Genomic DNA, 12,815 nt, shown 5'->3' on the forward strand with positions numbered 1-12,815 from the left:
GTTTTGGATTATAAACATTGCAGTCATCTTGAGCTCATTTCCAGAAAAGAACAGCAAACTTCTTCTGTTATTTCTTCAAGTTAAGGACAGGAAGAGTTTTGACATAATTACAAACGTGGTGAATTTTACATTTTGCAGTTTTTACTCTAAGTGAAAAAGAAAAATAATAATCAATAATACAAAAGAAAAGCTACTTGCCACAGATAAACTTAAGTAAATCTGTTCTCTAATGAACTACCATATTCTATTAATGGGAGGGAGATTACAAAGGTGATGGGACTGAAATAATGACAACAGGAATTCATCGTAAAATGGAAAACTTGCATTCGTTTAGATTTGCTTTACTTTTTAAGCTCACAATTTCCTGATTGGAAATGACCCATTTCATTGTCTTTTCCTGGTTTTATTGTCTGTACACACTCACACTGAGCAACAAGAACTTAATAAACTCTCTGCTTGCCTTTGCACTGGAACTACTGATGCCTCTCTCACCTCTGTGGTCATCTGTGTATGAATTTTTAAAGGAAATCAGGGAAGTTGTAATAATAGCTTAGATTTTTCAACTAATTATTTTCCCATACATAATGCTTCAATGAAAATGATGGGGCACAAAACCAAACCACAATGTGCAGCTACTATCATAATACAGCACAGCCCACAATAAGTGAAAATCTTCCATAGTACTGTCAGGCAATCAATACTTATCTTGATAGTAAGAAATGTTGGTTCTTTGATCTTTATATGCAGAACTCATTTGGCAGAAGTAGTCACAGCCATCTAGCTGCAATTTGTCAAGGATATGCAAAAGAATGTGCTTGTAAAGTAATATACATGAGGAGTCCTACCTAACCCAGAGAAGAAAATTTGGTCCTTACAAAATAAATTGATTCCTTTGAAATTTGTTCTGATGTCCTGCTAATGGATAACTTTTAGCCACATGTAATTCTTAGCTAATATGTGGTGCCTTTGTAGTGCTACAAAGGTTGATTCAAGTCCCAAGAACTAGAGAAAAAAATCCAGAACCAGTAATTGTAATCTTTTTGTCTAGGTTGGTCTCTTAGACAGACAAAAAATTCTTGCCCTGCTGGAAGAATTCTATGACAGAAGCCCCATGAGTGCTAAGAGGAGATTCTGTAACCCAAGACAGTGTAAGTATATGGGATGTTCCAATTGTAGGTGAAACATTAGGTCACATGGATTTGTCTAGTTAATATGTGTTTTATGGACAAAATGGACCTAAAAGGATGCTGTGACCTATGCACTATAATTTGCAAATGTTTTTCAAACTGTTCAGAAATACTTCAGCATCCCAAACCTTTCCTTCCTACAAGATTCTGTCATACATTCCCAAAAGAATTCTTTCTTATTGTGCATTATTAGAAGTTAATTTCCTGTTTCCACTAAAATTTCTCTGGAACTTGAAATAATAAAGGAAAGAAAAACAAACAACAGAGAATCATCTACATGAAAGTAAAGTATCTTTAAGATATTAGTTATTAATTAATTGCTGGGATCAAATGTAAGGCAAATTACAGCTTTCAGTTTTAGTATGGAGAATTATGAAAAACTATTTCAAAAGAAACATGGTGTAATAGACAATAAAGAGCAGTACTTTGCAAGCAAAGATACTATTCTGAAGTTTTGATTTTCTGGGATGCGTGTTTGCAGCAGGTACTTTCTTGTAATTTCTGTTTGCTAGGGAATACCTTTTTTTTTTTTTTTTTTTTCCTAATTTCTTTTGCAGTAATAGAGGACAAAACCCAAGCAAACTATAAACTTACCTATTTTTTTCTACATTAGGGCCAATAATTGAGCTGCAAGAGATTGAGCTTGCAGATTTCTGGGGAGACCTTCATGACCAGGAAGTTTGTGAGGAACTCAGTGAAAATTTAGTCTTGTCTCAAGCAGAGATTTCCAAGGGAGAGATTTTACCATGTGAACCTGTAGGTGATAATAGCCAAGGCAGTTATGAAATGAGTACTAGTGTCAGTGAAGGTCCTCTTGATCAAATGGACATGAGTGAAGCTGAGACTGGAGGAATTTCTAAGGAAGAAAAACAAGCAGCAGAATCAAGTGATGCTGAGGTGAGAAAGGAAGGTTAAGAAACTATCAGTGGTGAAAAGCACTGATTTTGAATGTAGTGATTTGAATGGAGATGTAACACATTGTGAGAAAACCAGTTTCCATGAATACACCAAAACTGAGAGGCAAACTGAGTCTGCAAGTGCAGACAGGAGGAACCCTTGCTAGGATCAGCCTTTGCTGATTGTAATCTCAGTAGAGATGAACCTGGATCTGAAAAACAGACAGAGGAAGAATTTAGCCTGGGTAGTGAACCTGCTACAGAAGTAAATAGGGAAAAAAAATACCATATATTGTGCAGAGAACCTGTCTTAGAAGGGAAGTTAGTAGGGAGGGGGACAAATGGATTGCAGAGGCAACCAACACACTTTCAGGACCAACACCTGAAGATATGAATGTGACCTCTGAAGACAGAGTTGTGGCAGACATGGATGTCATTGCTTCAAAACAGGATGCTCCAGTTGCAGAGGCTGTGAAAGAAACTGCTGCAAGGAAAGAGAGTTCTCTTAGTGAGCACAGCGGCCAGTTTGGACAGCAGACAAGCTCAGAGACAAGACTGCAAGACGAGGACCTGCAAGACCAGGGTAAAGGTAAAGGGTTCTCCTTTATTGTGACAGACCTTAATCTTTTTAAACATATGCCTGTAGGTGTGTTTTTAATCCATCTCAAAACCAGTGCAATCATGTGAGTGATTTCTTTATAGACAAGGCTAAAAGCTTTGGTACTTTCAAGACTAAAAGCTTTGGTGTCTTTTCAGTATGGAGTTTTCTGTCGGGGTTTCAGTGTTCCTCCCACAGGACAGCAGGTGAGGCACTGTGCTGCTGATCTATATTCCAGGCACTGAGCAGACACTTTAATTCAAGTAGGGACTTTCTGAAGCATCAGCATTTTTGTAATAAGGAGAAATTATGTTCTGTTTCACTCTGTAATACTACCATAACAAGACAAGAGCCTAAGAACATTAAATATGAAATGATTTTAATAATCTTTAGAATGTGATTGCCCATAGGGAGATACATTATTGGATCATGCAGCAGGAAACTTTTGTTTTAATCTCTCACTGTGTCTCCAAAGGAATACCATCCTTCTCAAGTGTATACACAGGCCTGTTCTAGGAAGGCTGTTGTTGGGCAACTGTATATTTCTTAATAGGTGCTTTCTTAAACATACTTCAAGGACCAACTTCCTTGCTAGTGCTCTGTTAATACGCTCTTGCATCTCACAGTTTAAAACTGCAAGAACTGGGTCTACATTGCCAGAGCAGCCTAATTACAGACTTCTTACATAAGGGACTGTAAAGCTGACAGTGCAGCCCACTAGAACCTACAGCTTTCAGTGGTTAACTTCCAGTGCACAGCACGAGCCTGTCACTCAGCCAGTCCCTGGATGCACACATCCTGCACTGTTTGGGGCAGGCAGTACTGCCAGCTTAAGAGCAGATACCTGCTCTGTTCTCACAGAAATGATGGGGTGATGGTAGGATGCTCTTTGAGAGGAAGATAGAAATAAGAAGTCTGAATATCATTTTGCATCTGCACTGGAAAAGAAGCTATCTAATTGCTCTTGTTAAGATGGATATTTGTAGCTGGGCTCAAGAAATGTAATAGTCACCAGGTGAATTTCAGAACACGGTGTTTCCAGACAGTAAATAGCTACTGATAACAAGAGTAGCTCCAGAGACATGGTGGTATATCTTACATATTAATCAGCAGGCTGGTCAGACTATTAAGCTCTGGTTCACAAAAGATTTCTCTTTAAAATTGCAGGTCCAGCTTATTCAGACAGACAGGATTCTCAGGCTGAAGCTGGCCAGGAGTTTGAACTGCCATGGTCAGGTGAGTACTCAGGTCAGATCTTTTCACCTGCTTCAGAAACTATAGTTTTTGTGTATATATTTAACAGCTTTTAGTATATCTGTACCTTATGCTTGTTTTAAAAGATTATATCATTACAGACTCTATTTTGTCTCATCAGGTGACCTTCTCACCTTTGACCTAAGCTTCAAGTATAGCAGCTATGGAGAGAGAATTCCAGAGGAGTGGATCTGTGAGGACACCAGATTTGCAGGTATTTGGTTACAAAATTGTATTTTCACTTGGCACATGGAGATTGGCAGAGTCTGTAGACATGCTGTGAGCTGAGTTTTGTCCAGAATATAAACACTGATTCCTAAGGCTGGCTTCAAGATAAGAGAGCAGTATAGTCATAGTCTCAACAGCCTACTTTCTCCATAACAATAATTTCAGCTCACCTGTATTCAGTGATTTGACCTCACTGTATGATTGTATCCATGCTAGACTGGAACAAAAATCTGAAGAGAGCACATTAAAAAGTCCAAACAGATTAAGGCCTTTAGTCAGCATGGAATCAGTCTGTGTTTAGCCATACTTTTGCTGCCTAGGAAGCACAGGATTCAGGACTGCCACTGTCACATGGCTGGCTTTAGGGCAGCATTTGGCTTCCTGTGACACACTGTGCTTTCTGCCTTTCAGACTTACGTCCCATCATGGCAGACATTCAGAACTGTTGTACATCTTGTGTTAGGAGTGCCTTTGATGAACACTGCCTCAACCTGCCACAATTTGTTCAACTCATGGAGACATTTGTTGGTCAAGACATTCCTCTGCCTACTGTGAAGAGTCTTATTGAATTTATCAAAGAAGAATACAAACAGACAGAAGAATCAAAAACTGAACAACTAGAAAAAGTAAATATTGATTTGCTGGTCCCAAGTCCAAACAAAATAAAAAAACAAACAAGCAAACAACTAGAGGCAATTACAAAGTCAGCTTCTAATCTCTTGCTGGCAGAGCTTTTCACTTGCAGCCTTGCATTCTGTATTTCTTCTAGAGATGTTCTGCCCCTTTGTTTTGATATGGATTCACCATCCTTAGCCCTTAGCTCTAGCAGTGCTGACAGACTCATCCTGTAGGAGGTTGTCTGTCTGTTCTATGTCTGGAACCAGTGAGACAGCAGGTTGATAGTTAACCGTGAAAGAACTCAAAACATTCTGTTCTGCTTATTCACCTTTATAATAGCCAAGAACCTGATGTCTGACCTACTATGCTGGCATGTACATATGAGGTTGTGAATGTTTTGGGGAGGGCTTTAAAACAACCCTTCAACATTCTGCTTTTGCTTATGTGCATGGGTATATGCGAATGTGCACATTTCTTTGCGTTTAAGGAACGAGGTGTTCTTGCTATGTGTTTGGAAAAAATACATTCCCCTTCAGCAACATTCTCATGCACAGCATCAGCCTGCCCCGTATCACTTCAGAATATATGTGTATATGTATGTATTTCATGGTGGGTCTGTCCACAGTAGCCTCTCTAGCTGCATTTTCCTCAGACCTCTTTCTAGTTTCCCTCTGCGCTGCTGACCTAATTTGGATGAGATATTGGATCTGACGGCTCTACTGTCCTCATGCTCAGCACAGCACGCTGCCAGTATTTTGGCCTTTGAGACAATTCCACTCCTAGCCATTTATCACTGTATGCTGTGCAGAGACTGGTTTTAAAGGACAACTTGCACATGCGTTTCCTCGGAGCCCACACACTTCAGGGCAGTGCCAGCAAAAGTGATGTATGGAAATAAAAACTGTGAAATCTTTGGGTATTACTAACAAGCCTCTGGTTAGTTCTTGCTGTGAAGACATTTGTATTCTGGGAAACTTCCACTTACCTGAGTTGATCTCGCCTCAGGCCCATCAAGGGTTTCATTCATTTACTGGGAAATGCCCTCTGCAGAGCTGATTCTTCCTGATAAAATTGTCAGCGGTGTTTAGTGTTTCCAAATATCTCCCAGGTTTACTGATTCATCTCTAGGTCTGAGCTATGTATTTACATAGATTTGGCCTGACACACAGGGGCTATGATCAGCCTACTGCTGCAGTTTCCATATTTGTGTAGACATTGAGCTCCAGTGTCCAGGAGTTCTCAAAGACCAGCTCTTTCTCTGTTGTAGGTTCGCCGCACCTCTCGCTTGGCCCACCGAAAACTGCTTTTGGAAGCACTTTTTGAAAAGTGGGACAAGAATGCATCTGGGTTTCTGGACCTGAAAGAGGTGGATGCTGTTCTAAGCACATTCAAGGAAGGAATGGAAAAAGAGGCCTTGAGGAAGGGTAAGGAAACAGCTCTGCTCTGAGAGAAGTACAATGTTAACACAGTAGGCCTTAAACCATTCAAGGACAGTGCTAATGAAGTTGTTGGCGAGCACCAGTATTTTTTTGTTTTTGCAAGCAGTCATAAGCATACAGGGCATGATGTACAAAATGAAAAGGAACAGTTATCCTGACCTACTTGTTAATACAGAGCTCCACCCCCTCCTTCACTGCAAGACACTCCAGAGAGAGCAATTCCTTGTCAGAGAGAAGCTCAGTGCTTTCATGACATAGTGATATGTTGAAAAACTATTTCAACTGTAACGTGCAATATCTACTTGTGATACGGCAGTGAAAAAAAATACTAAAGCCTGAGGACAGGTTTCACACTTTTAATCTGGCTGTGTTATCCAGCTACATTTTACTACAGCGTGTATCTCATAGCAGAGAACTGCAGCTTTCTTTATTGGGCTCAGGTGACCTTTAGTAATCCCACACTGTTGCACAGCTCTCATGAATTAGATAGCAGCTTTGAGTCTCACTTTGCTATTGGTTCATTTCTCTGAGTAAACTTAGCGATTTTGGTCCTTGACAGAATAGGCTTGGGTCAGACAGAAGTGCAGCAGGTTCACCTGGACCTGTCTGGCAGCCTCATACATATTAAAACGTGGGCATCAGGTGCTCTGAAATACTGTATTAGCAATTAAGAACATGTCTGTATGTGTGCTTGGGTGGAGAGGACAGGTTTATTCATCTGCATGAACATCTGCATGTGGCTCACTTGGCCACGCATTACCGAAAAAGGCTCATTTTGGCAAGCAACAAATTCTATTCTTTAGCTCATCTGAGGCAGCTGGTGGGATGGGGAGTGCACCAGCATGCTGCAGTTAGTTGTCCTGAGGCTGCACAGCCAGAGAAGAAACTGTCAGTTTAGAGCTCTGCTGTATTCAAAGTGTGCCAGAACCTGCTACAGAAATATGGAAGGACATAGTCCCTTCTTTGAAAGGCGTATAAACTAAAGGGCAAATAAATAGAAAGATAGTATAGCAAAATCAATACCACCTACAAGCAACATAAAACTATTTCTAGCAGCTTCAACATAATCTCAATGTCATGGAACAGGCCAGATTGGAGGAGAGGCTCACAGACATTGCACTTTCCTGGATGAAAGCACAGACTGAAAAGTGGGTAGAATTATTTGCTTTCCTTGTAAGTGGAAAGTGTAATATTACAGATATAATGGGGAAAATAATTCATTATGCTGTGGCTCAGTAAAGAAAGAACTGAAAACGTCATGTTCAGCTTCATCTGTCTTTCTTCATCTCTTTCTTCAAAGAGAGAAGGTGAAGGTCAAAATCCAAACATTTTTATACCATCAAAAAATTCTTCATCCTAGTTTGGTCAGAAAGCAAAAATTACATGAAAAAAAAAAAACAACTGAATATTGTTTAGATGATGGGCAGGATAAGATAGCATTAACAATGAGCTCCACCATGACTGAGGCCTGCTAGTATTTGCTACTGCTATAGGTAAAACTAGTGATAAAATGCCCACTGGCTTCTGCAGGGGAAGGAGGAGGCTCTCAGCCCCCATAAACACCGGTGTTGTCAGCGTGCTGAGAGGCAGCCAGGGTAGCTTCCTGCCTGTTCTTGTGCATCATTAATCAAAGCGTTTTCTACTGCTCTGGTCTTTATAGACCATTGTACGTATTGATCGCAAAATACTCCCTGCCTAACAGCAAACTTCACGCTTCTTCTACCTGTATATCTTCGCTTGGTTAGTTTGCTAGGAGGGTGTGGCGTGATGAATAGCTATCTGTCGTTTTCTTTACTTCTTCGGGTCCAACAGGATTTGAAATCAGGATGCAGAACAAATGATGAAAGCGTTAGTCACTGCAGCGCTGAGGAGAGGCACTGCTCGGAGCGTGAGCAGACAAGCACGGCTGTGGGCAGAGCACCCAATGAACCCCAGGTTTTCGAGGCAAGGAGCCACCCTGCAGCTCTGAAAGGTTGTGCAAGAGCACCCCCGTGAGTCTGGAGCTGTAGCACAGGGAAGAGCAACATTGGGTCTTGGAACAGCTGGGACAGGGGTTGAATGCTTCAGAAAATCTCATTTTGATTTAACTAGCACTTAAATAGAAACTGATGTGGTAATTTTACTCTTTCATGCTCAGTCTGTTAGGATTACAAGGCTAGGAGGAGACCCATTTGTCTTAGGACCTCTGAGCAAACTGGAAATTTGTGAACTGGAGAAAGTAGGTAGAGGAAAGTGATTCTTTAGAATTTGACCCTTATTGCATTCCTCCTCCGCCAAACAAAAACTCTGCCAGATATCTACTGTAGATTGTTGGCCTGTACCTGGGCCAGCTCAGCTGCAGTCTCTGAGACATGAGGAAGGGGACAGGGCAAGGCTACATTCCTCAACCTTGGACAAGATAGGAAAAAGCAGCCTCACAGAGGTGTTCACACAGTGATCTTTATTCCTTCAATCCCTGGCAGCTAATAGGCAGCAGCTGTTCTCTGTTCAGGTGTTTCTCATGCTAATTTATTCTTCTAAACCCAGGAAGATTGCTCTTGTTCTTTCGCACTACATCTACATCTGCTGGTGCAGTGCAGGTGACTCCAGAGCACTGTTGTCCCATCCTCTGCATGACTTCAATGAGGCTTTAATTTTCTTTGATCTCCATTTATAAGTTTTAGCACAATACAAATGTTATTTCAATATTTCATCAAAGGCACCTAAAGAAGGGTAATTAAGAATGACTGATAATTACTTTGGAAGGTCTCAAAAGAAAAATATAATGACTGAAAGCATGGTATGTAATAGAAAATCCAGGTATATGAGGGATCTGTGAAATCATCTGTAAAATCTGCCCTTCACATTTTTAATGGGAGAGGTGAGTAATTTTCCTGTAAGGTCTCAACTACTGTTGCTGTTTGCAGCATGCCTACCTGCACCCCAGTCCCACCAGAACCCCATGTGTCCAGGAAATTTGGTTCTGATGCACAGATACCTCTGATTTTTTGTATTTTTCATTGACCTTCATTGTTTAGGTATCTTGTAGAGGTTCAAAAGGAGCAAAGGTGCAATGGTGTGTGGGTTTCTTTCTCAGTAGGTGAGAACACAGGCATCTAAAGGAAAAGGTACAGCCAGTCCTGAAGCTGGAGATTACCTCTCATGATGACAACCCACTTGTAGGCGATAGCTGGAAGAAACCCAGAATGATGGGTTAGGCTGAAGCACTTCACCCAGAACCAGTTTAAGGCTTGATTCATAGTTTGCACAGGAAATGCAAAACATATTATTCACACAGATTGTCCCTGTCTTATTTTCTGTTTCTTCTATTAGCAAAAAGCCACTTCAGCTCACGTTACCCACAGTCTAGCAGAGTGGAGAAGCTCTCCCCAGAGGCATTCCAGACTTTCCTTGAGCTAGTGGCTTCTGAGTTCACTGGGGATGAAGATGAAGTTATTGATAACATTGTGGAATTTTTGACTACGAGTGTGGAACGAAGCTGGATGGAGTGCCTGCAAAGCTTGACCAGGAGGAAATGGCTGCACAACATCCAGCAAGCAGCTGAGACAAGCGGAGCAAGCATGGAACCCGTTTACAAAGCAGTGTTTAAGGCCCTCTCCCAGGTGTGCATCCCAGGGAGTGTGAGAGTCTTTTCTGTAAGGATTGTGCCACTGACTTCAAACCCTGGTGCTTTGAGTGGAACTCACAGGTAGCAGGAGAAGCTGGCCTAAGGCTCTTTTCCCTGTGCTTTCTGCTCTTAGCTGATGTTCAGGAGAGCCAATGATTATGCACAGAAAGAGTCACAGGTCAGATCAGTGATAAAAGAATTCTTGTTCATGCTCTGCCAACACAGACTGCCTTTCATGGATAATTACATCTCAAATTTTGAATAGCTGACTAGGATCAAATTTGGAAATCCATCCTCAGTTCTGAAGTTTCTGGAATTAAACACACCAGACTCGGTTTGGGATGCAGATAGTTAATTTGTAGTGGAAAAGGTTTCATTTTTAACTTGCAGATGCAGGTCTGGAAGTTTGTCTTGAAAATTAATGTATTCCCCACAGAAACACTTCCTTCAAAGTGGTTCAAACGTTGTTACAAAGTTGTCTAGCTTTGTAAATGTAGTAACTCTGGCATTTGTTTGATTGTTCCAAAGGAATCTCCTGTTGGAGATGAAATTCACAGTAGTTTTGCTTAGGCCCAGCTTATAATTAGCTTTTAGTTTAAGACGAACTGCTCCCTGCTAGCAGCAGGAATAAAAGAAATCCATTCTCTCTAAGAATCTAAATACCATGTGGTTTTGCTTTTAACATAGCGTGCCAGTCAGACACAACCACGACACGCACATGTATAAGTCACACAGTTGGTGCCTGACATCCAAAATCAGTGACCCAGAAGAGCATGTCAGCATAAGTGAGACGAGTGATAAGTGCATGAAATAAGTGTAATGGCCAGTGGCTAATGTACATAATGTAATGGGAACCATTTGGTTGCTAGGATGCAGAAGCCCACGGGGATAACAAGAAGATCAGTGCATATATTGCCCTTTTGGAAGAGAACCAGCTCTCACCAGAGCGGGGACAGATTCTCTTACACTATGTGGCGTGTACCACAGATGATGCTCCATATGTTCTCAACCAGATTCTGTACAAAGACATGAAAGGAGTAAGGTAAGAAAAGCTACAAAGAACTGTTCCTTCTTCTCGAAAGTATCTGGAATGCAGGGGTGCCTGGAAGTGGTTTAGGGTGCACTGAAAACAGAAGTTGGTAGTACTCCAGAGAGGAGCTTCCCTCAGGGACCATTGTGGATGTTGCGTTATCATACAGATATCCTTATACTTTGCATGCTCTACTTAGAACTGCTTTATTTGGGATTTTGTTCCTTTCCTTGGGGAGATTAGCTCACAGTCTAATAAATCTCATCCCTTAGCAAATGTCTTGTATTGGGCCTACATTTCTTCTTTTAAAATTAATGTCCTTACAGCAGTTACGTCCACTGGATAATTTTTGAGAACAATGCCTTCCCTTCCTTAATGTTTACAGTAAAAAAAGCCTTCGTGCCTCTTTACTTCTTATTTCCATAAGATAAACATATTTCTTTAAGTATTGCTTCTTCTGACCTATAAAATGTACCAGCTGCTCCCTTCTGAATTCCTTTTCATTACATTCATTAGTTGGTGTTTTTACAATGTCTTAAGGATAAAAAGTGCCTTATTTATTACCACTGTCTTTGGGATGCAAGTGGTAAATGTGGTATTTCTAGGTGTGGTTGGAATAAGGAGCTAAAACCTTCCTTCTCTAATGCTTAAAAGCAGGGAGAGTTCAAAGCTGCAATATTTATTGTTTTTCTAATGGTTTTCTGCTACTCATAACAAACCTGCTCATACATTTATTTTTCAGCTTTGCAGCTGTTGAAGAGGGAAAACCAATCCATGTTCCAAGAGTGCAGCTCCATGGAAATATCCACTTCTGGAACTATGACCGTCCAGTTGAGGAGAGAAGAGGTTCACTCCTGGTACTGCCATTACAAGATGCTCACTGGAATGTCTTTGGCATTCTAGGAATTGATACTCTTCGGGACCAGAGTGAGAAAACCATCTTTCTGACCCATGAGATCAGTTTCTGCCAGGTGGGTACTACCAGAAAGCAGTTTGTATCCTGCACGTCAAAAAACTGGATGGAGACCATTTGCATTTTTTAGGTTTGCTCTGCAGAGACATAAGATGTACAACTCAGAAAAGAACTGATGTGATTTTACAGTATGTGATAAAACTGGTGTGAGCAGAGCAGCTTGTCAATATCTTACTGATTAGCATCTTATTTGTAATTGATTGTCAGCTATCACCTCATCAGTAATTTATTTGAACTTCTCCTGCAGACCTGACTAGTAAATCAATTGCAGATTTGTGCAAAGCCCAAAGATAGTAGCTTTTAGTTACTGAAGCTCTAAATATCTTATTTGTGTTTGTTTGTATAAAGTGGTGTGAAACCTCACTTTTTACATGGTGGGTTAATTATAAGCAACAGCAGTCCATATTTCCGTGAGATGCTGGTACGCAGTGCTCTTTAGAATCAGCCTCACTGTGTATGCATCATCTGGGCAGCAGGGAGCATAGCAAGCCAACATTATCAGTGTATTTGACTATCAATCACCACTAAAACCAATTTTGACTACTGTAGTACTTGGCTGTGACCTGGGTGCTCTGGAGTCTTATGGCCTTATTTGATAAGGGAGATATCACAGTCACTTTTCACCTTTGCAAGCTGCAATTAAAGTAACTTATTACAACCATTTTGCTTCATTTTACCCCGGTGTTTTCCCCAAACAAAGGTCTGGTTCATTTGGAGCATTCTGCTTTCACAGGGAGTTTCCCTTGCATTCAGCAAAGCCTACCATCATGTGTGTGCACTAGAAAACGTTCTGCAAATGACCCTCACTGCACTCAACTGGTTGTATCCCAGAGTCCCCAGCATCCACACTGTTACTACATACCTGGTGGAGCCTGGCAAACATCAGGTATGTAGTTTTCTGATTATGCAATTATGCTAATTGCAGGTATGCGTGGCTGACAGGACTACTTTAGTTGGGGACATGCTATATCTAGCTGTATATGAT

The 12,815-nt window shown here is 40.9% G+C and overlaps 1 protein-coding gene across 1 annotated transcript in view; it reads left to right on the plus strand.

Annotated features, from left to right (window-relative positions):
* EFCAB5 (EF-hand calcium binding domain 5) overlaps positions 1 to 12,815 on the plus strand; it is a gene marked incomplete at its 5' end in the record, with an annotated part of 30,951 nt that overhangs the window by 12,400 nt on the left and 5,736 nt on the right. The window contains 13 exon segments of the mRNA XM_082776597.1: positions 1,049 to 1,148; positions 1,801 to 2,098; positions 2,100 to 2,230; positions 2,233 to 2,408; positions 2,411 to 2,672; positions 3,849 to 3,917; positions 4,057 to 4,149; positions 4,575 to 4,789; positions 6,049 to 6,205; positions 9,533 to 9,822; positions 10,697 to 10,869; positions 11,600 to 11,828; positions 12,564 to 12,716. Coding sequence (XP_082632723.1) covers positions 1,049 to 1,148; positions 1,801 to 2,098; positions 2,100 to 2,230; positions 2,233 to 2,408; positions 2,411 to 2,672; positions 3,849 to 3,917; positions 4,057 to 4,149; positions 4,575 to 4,789; positions 6,049 to 6,205; positions 9,533 to 9,822; positions 10,697 to 10,869; positions 11,600 to 11,828; positions 12,564 to 12,716 — 2,346 coding nt within the window.

Source organism: Aythya marila (assembly GCF_965140915.1).
Source record: "Aythya marila genome assembly, chromosome: 20".
NCBI lineage: Eukaryota > Metazoa > Chordata > Aves > Anseriformes > Anatidae > Aythya > Aythya marila.